The 23,724-nt window shown below is 34.2% G+C and overlaps 1 protein-coding gene across 2 annotated transcripts in view; it reads right to left on the reverse strand.

Moving 5' to 3' along the window:
- Positions 1-23,514, reverse strand: part of jim (zinc finger protein jim) — a 53,246-nt gene extending 29,732 nt beyond the window's left edge. For both annotated transcript variants that reach the window (XM_076122832.1, XM_076122830.1), the window contains exon 1: positions 23,042-23,514. In XM_076122832.1, the coding sequence (XP_075978947.1) occupies positions 23,042-23,126 (85 nt within the window). In that variant the 5' untranslated portion in view covers positions 23,127-23,514. The remainder of the gene's footprint in view (positions 1-23,041) is intronic.
- Between the last annotated feature and the right edge of the window lie 210 nt (positions 23,515-23,724).

Genomic DNA, 23,724 nt, shown 5'->3' on the forward strand with positions numbered 1-23,724 from the left:
CATATCCATATGTTTTTGCCAAATTTTAAGTACTTATAGTCTAAATTGCGTAAATTATGTTTAAAGGTTAAGGTATCCCTATGGCATTGTGTTAGTCATTCTTTATCGAATATTCTCTATCTCTATCGACCATGTACAATACAAACTATAACGGCCGCACTATATCGCACTGTACAAAATTTTGGTCAATTAAAAAAACTAAAAACAGTATCGGTGTAGTGTGTGTGCGTGTGTATGTAATGAGTGACACATACGAGTGGCGTGCTTGTGTGGGTGCTTGCAGGGCGAGCTCAGCCCAGCCCGATCGCGAGGCTCCATGCAAAAATGTGCATTACAAGCCAGAAACAGTCGACCTCCCGCCCCGCCCAATACACGAAGAAAACAACACCAGAGAGGGGTACCGTAGGCTGTTCTACAGCTCTTTTTACACTGGTCGATGTGCTAGGGGTAGTTAGATAACGGCATGCGGGGCCCCTCCGATGTCATGTATCACGTATCCAGTTTTTAAAATTCGATGCGCAATTGTTTTTGGTCTGTCTGAAATAAGAACCACATGGAGCCCTCTTACGCGAACAATTTAATTAAAACAACAGTTTTTAAAGAACGTAATTTGAAAATTATTCGAGTGTTTAATCCTGGCAGACATACCGCGGGATTATTCCGCTAGTTGGACACCAAAAAGTCTTTATAACAAAATTGTTTTGATGCCAATTCGCAGTCAGTAGTATATCAAAATGAAAGCTTTCATGCTCACCCATGGAAAAAATATTTTTGACTTGACTGAGTTAGTTTCATTTGAAAGGTCCGTTTTAGTTTTAATTTAGCCGGCAAAAGCTTTTTTTTACTTATGTACAGTATAAAGTAGAGTTTAACGAAGTCGTAATTATAATTCTCAAAAGAATTCCTCTTTTTTTCTTAAATGAAATACCTTTCATTAAAGTTTGATGAAAGACTTTGGTACCTATACGACGGGTTTTTAATAAATTCACCAATTACGTGCTGAGGTAAGAGTTTAGAAGTCGGTTTTAATGACGATGTGAATGTTACGGTTTGAATAAAAACACAAATATTTCTAATTAGAGGATATTTTTAACTAAATCTCACATTAGAAAATACTTACTTTTGAACGTTAGCTGGCGATTGGTGGTTTGGGAATAAGAATCTTATAAGTCCGCCTCGCTATTAAGACAGTAGATTTTTCTATAAAGATAATAAAATTATGTAATAAAGTAAAAGGATATAAGAATAGTGCCTCTAAAATAGACAAACAAGTATTCGACTATACGCAAGAATCATTTGTTATTAACTACTCAAATGTCAAAATAAAAAGGCAACACGCCTAAAACTCAAATCAAAGTAATCGATATCAGAAGCCAAGCTAAAGAAGATCATCCACGCAACATTGAAACAAAACTTGTGAAATTCAAAACAAGCCAAGTTTCAACTTAAGTGGACTTTTACGGGGCCGCAAAGTTTTTTCTACACACACTCCGTCGGGTGAATGAAGGAAAAAAAGGAAAAAGCCAAGAGAAACTGTGTTATGAGGTAAGAAAGACTGAGGCCACGGGCACGATCGTAATAAAACCACGTCTACGTAGCCCCTAGGTCGGAGGCGACGTCCTTTTTTCTCGTTTCCAACCGAAAGAGAAGGAAATTCTACGATATGCAACCGTTTTATTAAATCAGTTTATAGTTCCACGATCAATGTATATTTTTTTTTGCTCACTAGTTTTAATACACGAACTCTTTTTTACTTTTTCAAACATCGATTTGTTTTCGTTCTTAAGTGTTGCAACTTAAAAATAACTTTTCACACGTCTAAAACTGTTATGTTTAAAAAAATATACCGCAATAACTACTGTACAAACAATCATTGTCTTTGTTTTAATGTTCTCTATTAACATGTGGTCCACGACACGAACCGTTGTTTTCACGCTCAAATTATTTTATTCAGACGAAGAAATGAACAGTTCGCGTTTGCGGTTTGAGACCAAAACCGACTAATGCATACAAATAATCAATGGATTTGCTACTATTATTATGTGAATGGCACTGTTATGCTATTAGGGCTGTTGGCTGATACTATTTATATCAACATCTTTTATTACTATAGACATGACATAATTTGATATTGACAGTTTTTTTTTGGGTTTTAAGCAAAGGAAGCGTTACCATTCAGCCAGACCTGTCAAATTTTTACAAAGTTCCCTTTCACCGCTATTCAAATGCATATCTTTACGTAATCTTTGAAGTATTTGGACAACCTTGTTAGCCAAATTGCAAGCAGTCTACTTCAATTGATCGACTTAGTTCAATTTGGAACGTAAGAAAAAAGTAGTCTGGACTTGTTATCTTATGATTAACAGAGCGCTAATTGTAAGCAGGTGAAAGGTGCGGAGAAAGGTGTATGGGTTGTTTTTTTAACTATCTAACGAAAATAGATTTAGACAGTGTCGTTGACAGACACTTTCGTTCCATGGAAAATAGTCTGGGTTTTCAAAGCGAAGGAACTTTTTGTGAGTGTTATGCAACGTTATATGCAATTAAGAAGTAGTTAGCGAGTCCGTTCAGAATAAGCACCGTATCGTCATTTATCATCGGATCATATATTTATTTCGTTGCTGGATACAACAAAATAAATGTAGCACTTTGCACGTAAACAGAACTTTGTAAAATGTGTTGGTTTCCGCACATTTTGTTGTTTACGAACGAAATGTTAGTGTTAGCTTTTAAGCACTTCACTATTGGTGCGCTTACAAACTTGGAGCATGTATTGACTTATGATCGGGGCAAAGCCCTAAAACAAGCATTATCGCGGCGACGCACACAAGTGCAGCGCGGCCGGCTCCCCACCACACCCGCGATTCGGCGTTTTTATATTTTTGCACGTTCAAAAAAACGCGCGAGGCAGACAAAGATGGAGTGATGACGAGCTGCGAGCAACAATGGTGCGCGAGCGGGACGGACGCACCTCTGTCATTGCGAACGCGAAATAAAAATGTGCAAAGCGTTCCTTTTTTAAATGTGATGCTTTTTTTGCGTTAGTCTGCGTTAGCAATTAGTGTTGTGCGGTTGTCGCACACCGAGCGTTAGGAATCTATGCAAATGATATGCCCCGCATCCCGGGACTTCTCTAAAAGCTTTTATCGCTCATTCAATGACATTATCGGATGAGTCGTAAATAGAGACCGCGGAAGCGAGGCCATTCAGTCCACCTACAAGGTCGCGGCTCCCTCGCGTCTTTATAGAATTAAACAGACTCACAATACACCATCTAGGTACATAGGGACGTCTGCACTCGTTTTCTTGTTGAATCCTCTCCTCATTTTACCGCAATCCTTTTAAGAGCACGAGTTATGGCGATTTCTTGTAGAGAATTTGAACAAAAGGCTGATGATAGAATGTTTTAAAATTGTTTTCCGTTGGCGCTTCAACGTCTTGAAAATGTTCGAGCGCATTTTTGATATTCCCGGCGTTTACAAATTGTTTTCATTTCAGACGTAGATGAGGAGTGCGCTCGTAAGCTGTCGTCATTTGTCTGAAGCAGAACACAAAAAGTACTTATGTCGTATAGGATTTGCATAAAAACGGAGCGGCATATTGCGTAAGCCCTCCAGGTGCATCGGACTAATCAAAGGCAGGGACGTCGGGACACCCACGAGAACGTCGTTGTGAGCAAATTTTAATGCGAACGGAAAAAATGTTGGCAACCCAATGCAGCGGGCGTGTGTGTGTGCGTGGCGGGTACACACACAGGCGCGCGCCGTGTCGGTGCATGCTTTACGCGCGGAAAAAAGTGCTGCGTTATTGATTTTTCTGTACAGCCACGGGGGGGCTAGGGAGAAAAGGGGGGTGTACGCCCGCGGCCTGAAAAACCGTCTGCTGAAAAAAACCGAGACGAAAAGGCACCCCTCCCTTTTTAATTGGTAACGTAGTGTCAATAGGGCTAATCCTGGGGCGGTAATAGCCTGCTTTTGTCTCATGGATGCATTTTTCAGTTGCCATGCGACCGTTTGGCTACTTGCGGGAGTTTATGAGTGTCTCAAGTTTAGATATCGCGGTTACCTAATGAGGGGTGAGCGACTGTCACAAGTTGATCCGGAAACTTTATCTTTTCGGACCGATTCGTAGTGACCAAGTTATAGAGACCTACTAATAATGAAATTAGCAGCAGATTAATAGAAAATTATTGTTTTCCCGACGGGCAATATTTCACAATGAACCTTTATAAGTTTTCTTAATACTAAGGAATACAGAACTTTAAGTTGATTGAGTAATCATAGAATTTCTATCAACAACTTCGACTTCAGTTTTTTGCTTGCAGAAGCTCATAAAAAGTTTCTTAACGAGTGATAAGCTTTATACATTTTTCTTGTTTAATGAAAATCCTTTTCATGGCTTTATGATTATCCAAATCGGGGATATTGTTTCAATCTCTTACTTTGAACCAATATTACAAATCATTTTGATTACATACTTTAAATATAAAATAGTATGTGTAACTACTCTATTGACTTTAAAAAATATATTCGAAGCCCTATTATTCGTAATACTTAGATATCTTCTTCTTATCTCGACAACAGTCGGGAAATCTTTCGAGCGAAGTCGCGAGTAAGAGGTAAATGTAAAATACACTGTAGTTCTCGCTTGCATCTTTTTTTTCTCAACTCACTGTAAGACGCAAGCTGGGTGCTGATCAGGTTATCATGCAAGGTTTCTCGATAGCTATTTGGTCGTCAATAGTGGTAGGAAATCACTCCTCTAAATTTGGTAGTTGACTAGGTTGAAGAAAAATTAATAATAATGTACTCGTAAAAAGTTCATCTAACATCTTAATGTTTTCAAAGCTCTTATTATTCACTTCTTTTAATTATTTCTAAAAAATCTCTCCAAGAATCAGGTAAAGATAGACCATTTTGAAATAATAATCTAAGATATAAATCTATGTGTTATTTGAAGGAGCGTTAAGAGTAGCCGTCAAACGCAGAGGTAAAACTATTGATAGAACAATTATTGTCACTGAAAAGTTCATATTTCTATACGTCTACATCATATGACGACTGTTACACTCAAAGGTGTAGGTAGAGGTGTATAAAATACACCCACGTTTCACCATACACAATGATAATCCCTTATATTAGGGTGCGAGCCTATTGCCATATATCGGGCACGACACCAAACTCTACTAGGTAGTAGGTACTCTATAAGTACTATTGAAAAATCAAGATAAATAAAAATTAATCACTGAAATTTATGTACGCGCATAACTTTAGCACAACTAAACTAAATTGGTTAATTCTTTCTTTAACATGTTTGTTACTGTCGTGAAAAGGTTATTATGGGATCGATGGGATCATAATTTCCACAGGATTGAAATCAACTGGACAGAGTAGGTCTCGCTAAAACTCGTGAACGGCTGGACCGATTTGGTTAATTTTGGTCTTAAATTATTTGTGGAAGTCCAGAGAAGGTGTAAAAGGTGCATAAATTTAAAAATGCACGGTAATGAAACAAGAAAGCCTGAGCGGAATTGCGCGGGTCAGCTAGTTAATATAGAAAATATCAATAGTACTTTGCATGAAGTGTATATTTCTTGCATTATTTCCTACAATAGTTTTATAGCGGCGTGAAGTTAAAAGAAAAACTTCATTTAAACTCAGTGGACTATGGGAAGGCTTGAGTTCAAAGGGATATGATGACGTACTTACAGACATGCTTGCTTTAACATATTAGTTGCGTAGATTGAGCAGAAATAAAGCTTAGCTGGTAGAATGAAACTAGGAAATCTTTTGTGCGATGCTGTGTGCTATGTAGTGTCGTCGGTCCGATATTGATATGGACAGGAAATTTACATAATATGTATATTGTATACTTCATCATAATAATATGGTTAAAATAATGTACTCTCTTTGTTAATTTTAAAATAAATTTGAAAATAGTTGTGTTAAGGTTGCCGAATTGCAATTTTTCGGCTACTTTTCAAATATTAACCATGATACTATGTCGTATTTCTGGTTTGAAAACTCTAGACTTAACCAAAGATTTAGAGCCTTAAACATAACCAAAATTGTCCTATAAACTTATATAAAAAGCTCTACGACTTTTCAACCATAAAAAAATCTCTTATCTTTTTCTGTTTAGTTTAGCATCTACAGTGGTCCAAAGTCGGCCGAAACATCGGGTAATACGAAAAGGTACTTTCAACTTGCATTCCGTTTGAAACATTGTACTTTAACCACCTTATTTTCATTGGGTTAAGCAAAGACCAAAGACCGTTCCTTTCCTTCATTCACACATACAAATCTAATTAATAACTAAAAAAGAACTAAATGCTACAGTTATCGGCTGCACCCTTCAGGATGTCGCATCGCAGACGCATGTAATTAGCGAACGGAAGTGCGTCAATGACGTCATGTCCGGCGCGACAATTGAACCACTTGCGCGCGCGCAGAGGTCAGGGTTTTGCACTGTTAGATGACTGTGTGTGTGTTTGTGTGTTCGTGTGTTTGGGTCAATGAATGCGGGAATATATGGGTGATTTGAATGTAACTGTGAAATTATGATTGGGAACTTAACTATAGGGTGATAGAGATAATTGTATATAGTGTGTTCGACTTTGATGTACGGGTATGAGGTCTCGGGTTGGACCCCCAGGTTTAGCAAAGTGGTATAGATTTCTTTTGGTTGTAAGCTCTCAGTACTAATTCAGTGGATTGTTAACTATCTCGCACATGAAGACTGAAAAAGTGATAGTACGTGCTTTGAATAGGAGGTTTCGAGTTTGATTCACCGTTGCGTTTGGATATTGTATTACTTAGAAATAAACCTTTATTTCATACATTTCTGCCTGTTATTTCAGGCAAAATAGGCGCAATTTTCACAAAAAATAGTATTCAAAACAGTCTAGACCATACATGAAAGAGACCTAAAATCGAAATAAAATAAAATTGTTGTTGTAATCTAGTCTGGTTTTTTACAAAGGTTTTTATTGTTGCTTTAGCCTGTAGGTACAGACAATTTGCTGTTACCTCTCATGACCAGATGTTATATTAAATACTTAGAATTATTGTTAAACTATACTTTTGACATGTTTGTTGATAGTTGAAAGTAATATTCTGTTGTTTATGAACTAGTTTGTAATCGCGACTTCGATCGTGTGGAAATAAAATGGAGGAAAAATCCTACGTGGTAATTAAGGTTGTAAACTGTCTGTACGCCAAATTTTATAAAACCGATTGAGTTTTATAAAAGAGATGGACAGACATACGTCCAAACTATCGTATTTATGGTATTAGTAAGTTTATTATGAAAATAAATCTATCCTTCTGAAAGCTTCATTCCTACGTAAAGAATATTCGTGACTTGGAGTGCTTTCATTTTGCAAGATAATTTTTTCAGCGCTTTCTAATAAGAGTCACGCCTATTTCTTGTTACGGGAAACTTTTCCGAAATCATAATTGCTACTCAAAAGTAATAAAACAACACTTTTCCCATCATGGGAATAGACCTATTCCCAGAATAGGAAAGGAGCAAGTGATCATAATCACAAACATTTTGATCACTCAAATGCAGATATATAAAAAAGAATGCTTCAACACACCCACGTAATTTGATATATAACGGTAACTTATATACATATACATGTTTATATACAAGCAGTCTGTCTGTCTGTCTGGTGAATTGATGTCAAGTGGTCGTGTTACGTAACCACGGTCAATGTTGATGCACCCCGCGCAATGTAGTTTGTACCAGTCATTTAGTACTTAACTCAATTTTACATCATCAATGGCGACAAAGCTTGTAACGTAGTTGGAAGAAATATTTCTTTTAAACTCTCGCGTTGCATGTTGAATGTATAACTAGCTGACCCGCACAACTTCGCTTGTGTCACATAAGACAATTGGTCTAAATTTTCCCCGTTTTTGTAACATTTTTTACTGGTATTCTGCTCCGAATGGCCGTAGCCTATAGCCTTCCTCCATAAAAGGGCTATCTAACAGTGAAAGAATTTTTCAAATCGGACCCGTAGTTCCTGAGATTAGCGCGTTCAAACAAACAAACAAACAAACTCTTCTGCTTTATAATATTAGTATAGTATAGATAGTCAGCCTGCGACCACGGCGAGTGCAACCTGCGCCGAAACGTTAGGCATTTTAAGGTTAAATGCGTGTTCGCGTTAATTCCTGTATTCTATTATATATACATTAGAAATATTTATTTTGTTGTTTCTGGAGTCAATTTAGAATTAACTGTACTAGATTTTTTGGAATAAAACTAGATTCTATACATAGTTTCGATGTGAAGTATAATTTTAAAGTATTATTGACTCTTTTGATTATTGCATTTGGTTGTATGGGACAACCTTCGAGACCTTAAAGGACACGAATAGTTTCTGGTGACTAGTAAGACTTTATCATGTTTATTGTGCTTGTATAGAATATCAATGGTGCCTTTATTCCCCGTTGTAACAAAATAAGCATAACTATGTTGGCACAGCTTATTTTGCTAAGTTCATTATACAGTTTAGTATCAAAAAACTATACTAAGATATTTCAGATAACTTTAAATTTTTACACAATAGTTAAGTCTAGTTTCTCAACGTAATAATGTTTAATCATATGTCATAATTTAACTCCAAAACGTCTACACCGCAGACAGTCACAACACGATAAAATTGGAATCGTAAAATAAGTTCTATGGGTAACATCAATATAACTAACGATATCAAATCACATAGCGAACTTTAACTTAACACTGTAAAATTTATAACTTATGGCTAAGTGATAGCGGGGGCACAGGCGCAAGCGAGAGCGGAATAGAAATGTAATGACATTATTGTTGTAGAGGCATTTGGCGCTGGCGTTTTCATTTAGTACTACAATCATTATTGTAAAATACTGTAAAATCTATCCTAATATTATAAAGCTGAAGAGTTTGTTTGTTTGTTTGAACGCGCTAATCTCAGGAACTACTGGTCCGATTTGACAAAATATTTCAGTGTTAGATAGCGCATTTATTGAGGGAGGCTATCATCAGGCTACGACCAATAGGAGCAGAGTATCAGTAAAAAATGTTACAAAAACGGGGAAAATTATGACCCATTCTCTCTTATGTGGCGCAAGCGAAGTTGCGCGGGTCAGCTAGTATTATCTATACTAATATTATAAAGCTGAAGAGTTTGTTTGATTGTTTGTTTGTTTGAACGCGCTAATCTCGGGAACTACTGGTCCGATTTGAAAAATTATTTCAGTGTTAGATAGCCCATTTATCGAGCAAGGCTATTAATAGGCTATATATCATCACGCTACGACTAATAGGAGCAGAGTACCAGTGAAAAATGTTACAAAAACAGGGAAAATTATGATTCTCTTATGTAACGTAAGCGAAGTTGCGCGGGTCAGCTAGTATTAAATAAATTCTCTGGTCTCTGCCTACCTCTATCTTTGTTTTAGGAAATGTTCTCTTAATAGTTAAACATCATTAGTTACGGAAAGCACGATTCTATTAACTATCAGGTTTTGTTAAGTTTACTCCTTATAAAATACTATTGTAGTACTTATTCTTGTACCTTCTGTCTTCTGAACTCATTGTATGAACTTTTCAATGTTATGCCGCCTTAAAAACTTCACACACGATATTTCCAAACACCAAAGTTAAGTGTCAAAACAATCCAGCCAATACCCAAACCTAATCGATTTACGATCATACTTTCTATAGCAAAAAAAAACTCATTTTTTTCTGTCTGAAAAACTTGAAAAATTCTTTCAGAACTATGCAGTGTATTCCCGCTATCCGCTGTCACTAAGGCTCTGTTTTCAGGCACGCGATGTCACGTGTCAGCGTAGATAAATAATAAGTCGGTGGCAGACCTTCTATACTTTATTTATTACTTATTTATGTGTATTGCTTTATTTCTTATGGCACGTCATAGACTTGCGTTGTTTATGGTGGTAAGTTTGTGTTCATGGTGGATTGTGTGTCTGGGGTTTGGCTGGTTGTATGTTTTTATAGTCATATTGATGGGGTATTAGTGAATTGTCTGTCAGACTAGAAAAAAATTGGCGATTTGAAACAAATGGTTATATGAAACACACGTATTGTAAATGTTATGTTCCCTGAAATTTTCTATTCGTATGTAATTATAAAATAGTAGTTATAAGATGCGAAAATTTGCTAGTACTGTAATTCTTTCCTCGTTGAGCTTTAAAATCTAACTAGGATTAAGGGTAAAAATAATAAAGAGAATCACACATTCTACCAATTCTAAATTATTTTATTCACTCAATCGTATTAGTTTATAGGTTCATATCTATAAAACAGCAGAATTGCAGGAAAACAATCCACAAACTTCACATTTTCTCCCAAAATAAATAGTATCTAACACACTCTTAATATTTTACCTATTTTTATCATAAATGGCAATCAGCATCAACATACAATCACAAGCCAAAATACATCGCTAAAAATGAAATTATAATCCATCCATGTGTATAGCCCGTGGCAAGTTCACCATGAATCAAACCCTACATAGTGATGAGTCACCCTGTACCGTACCAACCAGTCCCGAACAATAAGGGTTTACTTGAAGCAGGGCTACATTACACCCTCGTAGGGGATGATTCTATTTATCTGATTATCTGTGGCTCTTTTTGATCATTTTGTTTCGATTTTAATTGGGTTAGTATTGGAAGGATAGGACTTTTGGTTTGGTGTTGTGAAAATATGTGCTATTTAATTGTCAATTTAAATTCTATTTAAAAAGGTATTGGGATAGTTATTTTTCTTTTTGATTGATTCGTAATTTAATATATTCGGTAACTTAAAAATTCTTTATATAATTTTTTTGAAGAAATTTCTAATGCTGTAATAACTAATAAAAGTTCTTAATTGACTTAATATTTTTACCACAAGATCAAGTCTTATTATCGTAAGACAAAATTCTAGCAGAGATTTGGTTATATATGTAGATATCAGGAATTAGGAACTTGCTTTCATAACGACCGTAGAAAATGTTCTAGATTAATTCATCAATAATAAAATTAGTTTTAAAATTTATCTTTACATACTAAAGACAAAAAAAAATTGAAGTAAAATGAAGAACCCTATTTAACTTTTGTTGCGGATCTCTAAAACTTGACCATAGAGATCCGTCACGCTAGCAAATAGAGGGTTGTCTATGACTAGGGTGTCTATTGTTTATGGTTAACATATGTCGGCTAGTGTTGTGACTGATTGTGTTAAACGCTGTGTTGGGCATAAATAGTGATGTGATTTGTTGCGTATTGGTGTAATTATTTGATATAATAAGGTGAAGGGTTTTTTGATTGAATAATCTTCATAGATATTATTAGATAATTGTAGGGGTGGAGTAATAGAAATGATACGATTAGAAGATTGGGGAGGCCTTATGTCGTATGCTCCATTTAGTCAAATCATTGTCTTTCGTAATAATTTTCTTAACTTTGATATTTTTTTATGGGAAGTTTTTAGATCAAGCGCCTTTTACTATTGTGGTGATGTTTTAAATATATTTCTATTTCTTTTCATTTATTTTTGTGAATATTCATACAAGTTAAAATAGTGCATGGAGTATGTAGTTATAATAATATTTTCAATCGTCTTCAGTTGATATTGATAGAGAGGATTATTATCAAAATAAAAGTTGAAGATCTTAAAAGTGTTTGAAAAGAAAATAGTCGAAGGAATATAGCGTGGGTTTTAAAAGAACTCTTTAGTATTTAATTGCTATAATACGATTCAAGTAGTCTTCCGAATTTATATCATAATAATAATATTTTTTTCTGTCTGTATACGTTATAATAAAATAATTTAGAATACATACTGTATTTCTGTCATAACAAAAAAGGTTAATAAAAATAGTCCCTACATGACTCATCTCATACACATCAATGTCAAAATTAAAAGAAAAAAACATCAAACAAAAAATTTCGCTGTCAAATTTAAACAAGGAACTCCCTAAATAAAGGGTGGGGTACAACGAGTGTTGTTAAATAATAACATCGTTGTGTAGTGACCCGCGCCCAAGGTCACCGGTTCAAGGGCAAGGGTCGCACCCTTACGCAACTTCGCACCCTACAGGTGGATGTTAAGAAACCCCTACATTTTTGTTTCAAGAGTTCCCAAAAGTTTCGTACAAAAAAAGTTGTTTTATACCACTTTTTACGACAAAGTAATGGAAGTTCGTAATTCTGTGCTTTCTTGACTTCGATGGTGGTATTAAAATGTTGTAAATCGATGACAAAACATGGTTTTTGTTGAAGATTTTATGCAAAACTGCCTCAACTGGTTTAGGTCACCACGCCACTGCCATTACATCGGAAGGTAGTAGGTTCGATTCCCACACAAAAACTATTATTTGTGCGATCCACAAATAGTTGTTTCGGTTCTGGCTGTACTTTGTGTCCGTTGTTTGTATGTTAGTAAAAGTCCCCGCGACACAAGAGCAATTCTTAGTGCAGGAGGTGTCTTTTTTAAGAAACAAATCTGTGTAAATATCACGGGTCATTTCGCTCACGCTTCTATCTTGTGATTCGTTGCTAAGCCAGTTCTGTTTTCTTAAGATCACTAATGAGCTACTTTTTCCTCTTTCCAAGTTTGTCGATATCCGCTTATCAACTGTTTTATTATTATGCTTCATCTTATTCCGTATTGGGAATATTTTCAGGCTAACTACGATTCGTAGAAATAAAAAGATGAGCGATAAAAAGTTATAACAAGTTGTCATTTGCATAAGAAATTAATAAAATGATTGCTTTGACATTGCAAGCTGTTCATGTATCGAACGGAAATAATATCTACCATTACAACTTACTGCAATTGATTGTAACTTAACGAACGTACAGTAAAAAGTACCCTTAACTTAAGCAATTCTAAAACGATAGAATCAACGAATAACTTAAAGAAAACCAACTTCATTTCTTATCTAAACAGGGGAAAAATCAATGTAAGGTGAATGTAACGGCGCGTTCCTTCTATATTTATAAACAGTGCCGGCGGTGCGCGATAACGTGCGTTTAGTCGCGATAAGCGCGCAATTAGTCGTTAAATTGGGCACGGGTCGCGAGCGAGGCGCGACACGTGGGCATTGCCGTCGGCGCTCAGTGTGTCATAAGCTTTATGTTTGACAGTTCTTGGTAACTTTTTTATGTTTAGTGATGGAATAGATGTGTTTTTGGTTTTCTTAAGGTTTCATTATACATATATTTAGTTGTTTTACTAATTATTAAGGAAATGTTGAATAACTCGATAAATGGCGCTAAACGCTAGTTAATGTAGTTGTTTAAAGGAGAAGGTTGGTAAAATTACAGTTTAACAAAGCTATGATTCATTGAAAAAATGCTAAATTTGCAGCATTGCTACCACATTTTTACTTTTATTTAAGTTATAGTATGGCTACTTTTATACACCTTATTGTTATCTCTATTAACAAAATCATTAACTTAATAAATCTAAGACACCATTGACTTATTAGTCGTGAAAAATTCATCTACGATTTTTAACAATACTCAAATCTTCACTAAACTTTAAAATCAAACCTAAGACACAATCATCACGGGTGAACCAACACGCTACTTCACGCTGTTTACTAAACAAGGTGATAAGCACGCGACTCGACACATGGTACACCGGACGTTGATCGCCGTGTTTATAAACTAACTTGCGTGACCGCGCACGTGACTGTGTGACGTGAAACATGCTCTTATAAACTGTTTTATAGAACAATTATTATATAGATCGGTCACCATGAAAGTTTAGGCTTAAAGATTCAAATCTATCATCGTAAAACTTACTTGACTCTAAGTTACATTATTTATTCTTTAGGTTCTTAAACAAGTCTTTAAAATAATAGTTGCAAAATTTATAACTCACAAATCACAGAATATAATTTTACGTATCTCAAATTGAACCTCAAAAAAGCTCGCAACTAACAATATTTTTGATATATTTAACTACCAACAATTTTAGTAATATACATATCTCAATTCCAGCCTAAAAAACCCAGAAACAAAACATTTTACTCGATAATTAACTCCCAAATATTTTAGAAACCTACATATCTCAAATTCTTCAAAAAGCCATACAAAACTCAATAATTACCAAAAGTTCTGGCAACATTAGTCGTTGAACTCTTTAAAATATTTTCCTAGCGGGGTGTCAGCTCCAAGCTCCAAGACTGTAGCGCACGCCCAATTACTTCCAGCGCAAAAACTGTCGACTCATCGGCGCATGCGCATAGCCCGTGACGTCTGCTTTCTATAACAATTTCGGTACATCCAAGTTGCATTTAAGACATATTCTAGTTATTTCTACGTAATGATAACAATCGCTTTTAGATTAGAATGTAAATAGTTGAATTTTGCACGCTTTCTTTTGATAGTTTTGGCTGTTTGGTGTCTTATTGAGATTTGATATTTGCTTTTTAAGTTGCTGTAGAGCAATTTCTTTCTTACTATTTAAAATACTCAAGTTTTTATGTAAATTGAATCTTTCATGAATCAACGTTCATAGTATATGACGGAAGTCCTAAAGAAAGAACTTAGGGCGGAAACAGACATTCACTTCGTCAAAAGTTAGCCCATTTATATTTAAGCCAGGATGTTTGATCATGATTTCCTAAGCCTTTTAGGTTGTTCCACTGCTGAGCAAAGGCCTCTTCCATTTACTCTATCAGTGGTAAATACTGACCAATAATTTCGAAATATGATCAATCGGATAAATTATTTTCTAGTCTTTAAGCTACTTAAAAAATATATCTTGATCGATCTTCAAGTAACTGAACTAAATTTCATTAAAATCTTTGCTTCCGCGTGCAAAAAACATGGCCAATAAATCACTTCAAGCAGTGAGTGAATCAACAAGCGACACTGTCCAATTTTCCTAAGTAATCAGTCGAGACTTAGAAAGGGCTGGTCAAATTGGCAAGTGACCGCAACCGGCCATGTGCCTCTATTCCGCTCCACGGAGTAGGATGATCAGGTGATAATTCACGCCAATGACGATTATAGGTGCGGTTACCCTACTTGAAGATTATTACGCATCTTGGAACTATACCAACTAGTATAAGAAGGCTCGACAGGCTTGCTTGGGACTGGGAATTTCAGTCTTCGCGACCAGAAAAAGTAATATTTTCTATCGTACTTTTTAGTATAAAAATATGTTTTTTATATACTTCTATTAGCTAATAATAAATACACAGTGATTGTTCGATTATTTTAAATAAGTAAATAGTATAAATTTTACTATGTTCATTGAAAAAAAATGCTATTATAATTGTGACACTCTATACATATTTTCGTTACTTCTTTGCTTGCTGAAGAGACCGTTGTATTTCGTAGAGCACAAGTTCACGTACTGATTCGTATGTTATGCCTCTTTATATTAAAATTTGATAACGGACAAGTAAAGATATATCCGTGATGTAAAAGTTCTGCGCTGAAAATAAGACTAAACGGCGCGGCGGCGTAAGTACAAAGAGTCCTGAAAATTTTGTTTGAGATTACATACAATAGAAGCTCTGCCAATACGCCAAGTATATAACTAAGGTGTATTGTCATTCAAGGGATACATGCATGATTGTGTTAATATGTCAAATAAATAAATAACCATGCAAAAAGTTGAAATAAAAGTAGAGAAAAGTTTAAACATTATATTAAAACTAGTTCTTTAAAGTAATATTAAACGAGGTAGTCCATCTAGAGCTCCCGTTCGAGTAGCACCTAACCTAGTCTACGAAGAGAACCTGTCAAATATAGATGAGTAAAGCTAATGAAATGATGGACTACCTCAATAATACGTAATACTGAAACTTTTACATAAGGAACCCATTAAATTACGACATCTCTAGTTATCTTAATACATAGGTAATGAAGTCTATAATATATTCAATCGCGAATAATTTTGAATATTATTATAATTCAATTAAATAATTCGGCCCCATGACACACTGATCTTGAATTTTAATATTAATGTACAATTATGCACAAAAGTGCTTTTTCATTTTCACTTTTTTAGTGATTAATAGCATGGTTGGTAACAGGTTTTTTATATTTAAAAGCATATAAATAAGAAAATACAGTTAATAATATACAAAATAATATTCCGGTTTTTATGTTTAATAATGCAATAAAAAATGATATATCAATTTGATCGTAACGTTTCATCTTTATCGAAAGGAGTATATATTTTTTGCAGTAATGCAACTTTAGTAAAATATAAATACGAATGTAGATCGACCGCTGCCTCTGTGGCGCAGTTGATTGTGTATCTGACTATAGGCCGAAAGGTCTCGAGTCGATTCCCGGGTCAGACAGAGTGATATTGGTCTATTTCATATTTTTGTTAGATCAGTCTTTATTGTAGTCCAGATGTGATAGGCTCACTCCCTGTTCCATGAGACTAACATTTATTAATGGCGCAACGCCGGTGTATTTTATGCACTTTTGCACCTTATACACTTATGTAAAAGCAAAGGAACTTTTACCAACTAAAAAGCTCAATAAGTTATGTTTTCCTTCATCGTCAGAACAAGTGAAAATTCAAGTCTTTCCTTTGTTGCTTTTGTAAAAAACTTCTTCACAATAAATTCTACCAATATTGAAAGTTATTCCTAATTTTTAAACACGGTTAATTTCCGAGATGACACCCACAAACTAGTCGATAAGTACAGTGACGGTCACAAGTGTTACCAACACGACTAGTCGCACGACATCGGCCTTGAACTTGCAAACGGAGATGCATTACATTTGCATTTAAACGCAGCGCGATGCGATTATCGACAAACTGGTTGTATAGAACTGCGACCGGCGCGGCAACTGGTTTCTCAGCGAGTACAGTTGCGAAGTAAAGTGCTAAGTTTTTATTTCGCTTTTTATTTTGTTTGAAAAATGTGATAAGTGTATTAAAAGTAATGTTGTAGTGGGTTAATATTGTAATTCTGTTCCTTTATTGATTTACTACGTTTGATGTGTTTTGCCTTTTTATTTTTACCATATTACAATTATTATAAGTAATGTTTTAGAATGCAATTAGTTATTGTAATGCTATGATAGTAAGTAATAGAAGTGTAGCTACACTTTAACTTAACCTTAATCATACAAGTTTGTATAAATAGTAAGCGTACAAACTTTAATAGTTACTATTCTATTTTAGGAGTCAATTTTAAGATACAAGAAGTTTTGATTTGAGTCTACAACTAGCTTCATGCCTCTTCGAATTTTTATTAGTATGTTGTTGTTTTTTTGCAGACGCGCAAGACCTAAACGGAGATGGTGAGATGACCTGGACGCATTTGAAATCGACTGGTCGGATCTTGCCACCACTAGGGGGATTTGAAAGGGAATGAAGGAGGCTTTTCCCAGCAGTGGGACACTCAAACAGGCTAAGGAAAAAAAGAGGAAATGTTGTATTTGTTATGTGAAGTACTTTTCTTCGCGTCATTACTCGATCGCTTGGAAAGGGCGTGCACCAAATCAAATCTGTGTCGTAAATAAAATATAAGCTCTTCTTAAATTTATTTGCTCCGTTTTCCTCTTTATAAGCCGAATAAGGTACAAAACTTAAAGGATAATACACTGGTTTGAATTTTAGAACAACTCATCTAAAGAAAGACTTAGCACCTCTTCAAAAAAATCCGATTTTATGCTAAAACTAAGACTAGTGCTAAAATTCCATAGACAGTTTGACCAAGATAAGATATTTAAATACGTATTCTAATACTACTCGACTGCCTCCGTGGCGGAGTGGTTTAGGTCGCCACGCCGACACCACTGCGTCGGGAGACCGTGGGTTCGATTCCCACACAGAACAATTATTTATGCGATCCACAAATGATTTTTTCGGGTCTGGTTGTACTTGTGTCCGTTGTTTGTATGTTTGTAAAAGTCCCCGCGATACAAGAGCAATTGTTAGTGCGGGAGTTGTCTTTTTAAAAATAAAAAGAAGAAATGAATGTGGGTTCAAAATTAGATGTGTAACGTTGAACATTGAACATTTTTTTTCTGAACTAAACTTAACTAAAGATTTCGGGGTAAAAAGTATCTTATGTGTTTAATGGATTAACACATAAGATAAACTATTTGTTAATTTTTATGGCGGTTTTTGGTATTATTGGGCAAAAGCATGGATATAACATTTTTACATAATTAATAAATAAAATTTAAGCAGTGTGTGTGAAGGACATTAATTATATTTCTTTTTAATTGCATTAAAACTGCATTATACCTCTTCTGTATATTAATATTTATTATGTTAATTCAGTTTTTCAGTAAGACTTGATAAATTAATTGTGTAGTTCTTGCAGTTAGAATTGCATAGTCATTGATTGTTATCTGAATACTAAATGCAATCTGAATTATGTTGCGACTATTTCCTGAAAAATATTATTTTGTACCTCATTTTCCGCAGTGAGCTTTAATAAAGAATTTTAGTTACTTAGAACAATATTGGAATAGTAAATTTGCAAACATACAGAACAGCTGTTATGAAGACAAAGCTTTTTTACAAAGTCTTGACCGAGAATCAAACCGGGTTTCGCACAATATGCAATATAATTTATATTTTTGTTTTTTAGTTTTTCAAGCCTATTTGATTGTCCTACTGCTGGGCTAAGGCCTCCTCCCTTCCCTTCAAAACCCCCTATTTGTCGGAAATTTCATTTCAAATGTATTCAGGGCATCCTGCCATCTTTGTCTGGGTATCCCGGGCCTACGTTACTTCTTTATCCACTACCTCTATAACTAGAGTATCATTAGAAACGGTTCAGCAGTTTTGGAGGTTACCACGAAATATTTGACCTTTTTCCATCATCGTTCATATCGGCAACTAGCCATGAAAGTTATTGCTTTTGGCTATTATTGACAACGATTATTAAAACGGTTCAATAATTATTAAGATCAAACAAAAGTTTTTGAGGAAAAATAAGACAAGCTGCGTCCCGCCACTTTGCTTGTCATTGCCGTATAAGGCACTTGGTGTTCAAATGTTTCAACTTCATGAGACTAAAGTTTGATCATAGTTTGTTCAATAATTTTGCTTGAAATAGATATAAACACCAATCTTCAGAAACTTTTGCGTTTATTATATTTAAAAGAACTTTATTTTTGAGCATATACCTAATAAGTTTTTACTAACAATATTTACTCTAGACTTAATTTGAACTACACATTAATACGGGCAAGCATATTATTATATTTCCAAAAAAACTACGTAAAATGTTTAAAATGCAAGTGCATCCGCGAGAAAAAAGCAAGTGGAAAAAACGATCATTAGTGATCGCAGAAATAATATTTTCGTTGCAAAATTCAAGTAGGTGCTGAAATTATATTACTGCATTGTGTAAAGTAGATTGAAATGATAAACTGTGTCTTTTTCGTACTTTTTTCAATTATAATAATTATATTTTTATTCGAATTGTATTTAAATTTGACATTATTTATTCTATAGATATTTCTGGTTTTTGCATACTTTGTTTGACTTTCAAAAACTAGCTTTGTGTTGTAGGTACCATTTTATTGTTGGATTAATTTGGTTTTATATATTTTAGACGATTATATGTTTTGTAGTCTCTTAGAGGTAGTGTCTTAAATAGTCCTTTTATGAGCTTCTTTGAATCGTAGGGACTTTTTTGATAGTTGGATGGTAAAGGTAACTAAGTAAGTAAGTTGTAAGTAAGTAGTAAGGTTTATTTTTAGTTTTAAATTATTTTTTAAGGTTTAAGTTCGTTCAAGATTGGACAATTTAAAAAAAAATCTAACATCATTCGATGCGCGCTGACAAAATCTATCCAATGAAGTATAAAACGTCATATGACCAATTTTCGACTTACGCGGTATTGTTACCTAAGCGACGATATGTCCAGCAGTACATATATGGTCAGAAGAAGAAGAAGAAGAAGAAAGTTTAATTTTTGTTCGCGCTTAAGGTCCGTTCGTTTTGTATTATTACGTGTTCAAGTCGTGATACTTTAAACGTAGAATTGCTACTAGAACTTTATTTGAGGAATAATTTTGAACATTGTAACATATTTTGAATTTGACAGAATGTCATAATAATTATTTAAAAAAAGTTATAAAGAATATTTTGATAGTTTTTTGTTTCAGGAATAGTTAGGTCAAGAGTTGTCATAGTTCCAATATCTCAATAGTCAATTCTATCTGTCCGCCCCGTACCACTAAATTTTGTAGAATAGTGGAAACTGTCGCGTTCTAAGGAAATTGTTATACTCTACAGTCGCTTTAGGTAAAAGTAGCCTTTTCTTGCGACTCTGCCTGGGTGAAAATGTTTCCGCGGGTACCCTATGTGTTAATCTATGTTAGAAACTTGTTGTGTCCCAAATATCAATATCGCGCATCGGTCATCAATTCGATTAAGCATACCTTTAAAAGACCCTTACTAAGCTCTTGTGTCGCGAGGACTTTTACTAACATACAAACCACGGATATAAAGTACAACTGTTTCTAAAACAAATGCTTTGTATTAACTAATAATACATAAAAGAAAAGTTGTTTTGAACTTGATTTAAAGTGTCAAAATATAGTCAAAAGTGGAAGTAAGGTAGTTGAAACATTTTAAACTTAAAAAAAAAATCGGTTTTTCAAAAACTTTTGGTTTTTGAGTCAAACAGTTACTTTGTTATTCGCTAGTTTATATTTATTTATTATTTACAAAACAATTGTCCATGTAATAACTTTGAAGGATGTCTTTCATAATTAATTAAAGGTTAGTGATATTTGAAAACTTTATTTATTTATTTTAAAAATGATAACATCGCTCACTGATTAAATGGCGATATGAATTTATTATATTATATTGTAGTGTCTGGTTTTTTTCACTGAGGTTACAGTTTTAATCGGGTTTTAGGGTTCCTTGGCCATAGAGAAAAACGTGTCCTTGTTACTAAGGCTACATCTGTTCGTCTGTCTGTCTTACAGCAGGCTGTATGTTATGAAACGTGATGGTTAGATTTTTGAAATTTTCAACATTGATATATTTCTGTTGCCGCCGCAAAATAAATATTTAAGGGTGCTCTCACACAACATAATTTTTTCGCCGTTTTTATAAATACGTTTACGGAACCTAACGTGCGCGAGTCCAACTCGCACTTGACCGTTTTTAGTTTTTAGACAGGTACAGGTTAGGAATGGTCTAGTGATTTCTGCATTTATTAAATCCGCATAATTGTTAAAAAATCTACTCGTAACATGTGGCTCTGCAAGTCAATGCATTATTAACTGAAATCGAACCCGAGACTCCACAACGGGTAATCGCAAACTTTACCACCACTACTCATATAACAAAGAAGTTATAATCATACGATATTAACAAACATACAAATCCTTGTATGTTTTCAAAGCCCATTACTTTCATTCCCGACTTTCATGGAAAGTGAATGTGGAAACAACTTAAGCGTCGAAGTTAAAGGGTTGCGCGGTTTACCATCGATGCAGTTTCTTGTGCCAATGGCGATTAAAACATGGCGTTCAGATAAAAAATACTTATGATACTTTTATTACGCTTTATATTTTACTATTAATTTCTGTATAAATAAATATAGTTAGCTTATATTATTATAAGTCAAAGTTAAGTGTATATTTTTAATATTTCACGGCTGCGAAAACATTGTGATGCAAAATTGCTGAAAGTTTTTGAAGGTATTCAAAGTCCCCAACCAGCACTTGGTCAGTGTGGTGAACTTAAGGCTTAATCAATTCCTCATTCCGGGAGGAGAACCTTGCCCAGCAGGACATTAATGGGTTAAATTTCTTATATTTATTATAAATGCGAAAGTTTTTAAATATATATGTTTGTTACTCTTTTATGAAAAAACCACTGAACGGATTTTGACGAAATTTTGTACATTGATAGCTTATAACTTGGATTAACACATAGAATGCTTTGTACTCCGGAAAATATTTTCAAGTGAACGAAGTTGCGGGCAAAAGCTAGTACCTACACATATTTTAAAAAATGCATCATCTGTAAACGTACTTAACCTTTTAATAATAGAAATCTTATTTCCATAATAACTATAGTGTTTAATTAATCATAGTATTATTTAATATTAGTATTATTTTTGGGATTTAAGCGATCGGTAAATTGTTATTGTCTGCTTACCCCTTTATGAAAATAATTTAGTATATTATGTATGTATTTAATATTTAATTATACACATACATGTGAATTTAAATGTATATGCAAGTAATTAATTTAATTATGTACTGTCTGGGTTTCATATTTTTTGTTTTTATGAATCATAATTTTAATGTATCTATGTAAGATATGACTAATTCATATTACGGAAAACCTAGACAAAAGTAATTAAAATTATTTATTATTAATGCAAACTTTATAATAATTATTTTAACAAGTAAAATAATAGACAGCATTAGTTAAGCTATTTACGAGTGTACCAATAATAAGCTCAAAATATTAAAAAAATCCATTAAAAAAAATTGCCGACGCATTTAACTATTCCGAATTTAAAAAATCACAGCCTGCTATTTTTAAATAGCACAATAGTTATTAATAATAATGCTATTTAGCATGTCGCTTAGTCCAAATTTCTGTTATGTTTGCTTAGTAACCGAATAAGGCTTTATAAAAAGTAATAGAAGTGACCGCTCTACATATTTTTTATTCGTTGTTAGTACTAATAGGCGAATAAATTACAAAAGTGTTTTATTATATTTTGTAACGTTATTCCTTAAATTATTACGCTATTTTTGACGTTAATTTATTTAACAAGTAATTAATGATTATTACCGTTTAACATTTTATAATAAGTTTATTATTAGTAACCCTAAATATTACTTGTAATTAATTGCAAACTAATAAGACTTTAAATTCTATTAAATTCAATTAATAATTTATATTATTTTGTATTACAAAAATTACCCGCGATTTCCCGTTTCCTCGAAAAATAAGCTCTCTAAAAATCATTGTTCTCTACGAAATGATAAACCACATTTGGTAATAAACTTATAATGGAACTTAAGTGCCAGGGTAAATACAAAGTGTCGCTTACCTGTGTGGCAGTAATCTTCCAGGTAGTGGCGAGCAGCTCGCTGCACTATCGAGTAATACAGGCTCACAGAAGATGCAAGCGCCATCTTCTCTTCTCTTCTCTTCTCCTTCTATAGACTCCTTCCGTCTGTCGTATTACAGTTTGTTTCCCTACTTGTTACAGTTAAAAACAAAACATAATAACTCAAACCGTTTGAACTGCATTAGTTTGTTTGTGTAATAAATGAAAACTTGAAACAACCAAGTGAAATAATAATCTAGTTTGAACTGCGTTAATTTGCGGATTTCAAAAATTTTTTTTGCCGGAAAAAATTGTTTTTGTTAGACGAAAGGTCACGGTTTATCATTTTTTTAATGTCCAAAGTCACAATTTGTTGCACTACCGCACCGCATTCTACCGCTGTCCAAAAGTCTACGCGAAAGGAAACACGTAATATAAAATAATATAATGGTTTTGGATGCGGGCGGTGCGCGCCGCAGTTACAGCGAGACTGCGACCGGCCGCGTGCTTTTTTTGTTTCCCTTCGCTCGGAGGATGCGCCTCAAATAAGTTCGGATTATCCGATTATTTGATTGTGTTTATGTTTATCTGGAAAACTATTCGCCAATTATGACTCTATTATACTGATGTTTTAACTTATTGTTTTGTAGAAAAAACTTTTTTTTTCGGTAAAAATTCTGAAA

This window comes from Anticarsia gemmatalis, chromosome 14 (genome assembly GCF_050436995.1).
Source record: "Anticarsia gemmatalis isolate Benzon Research Colony breed Stoneville strain chromosome 14, ilAntGemm2 primary, whole genome shotgun sequence".
Classification (NCBI taxonomy): Eukaryota; Metazoa; Arthropoda; class Insecta; order Lepidoptera; family Erebidae; genus Anticarsia; species Anticarsia gemmatalis.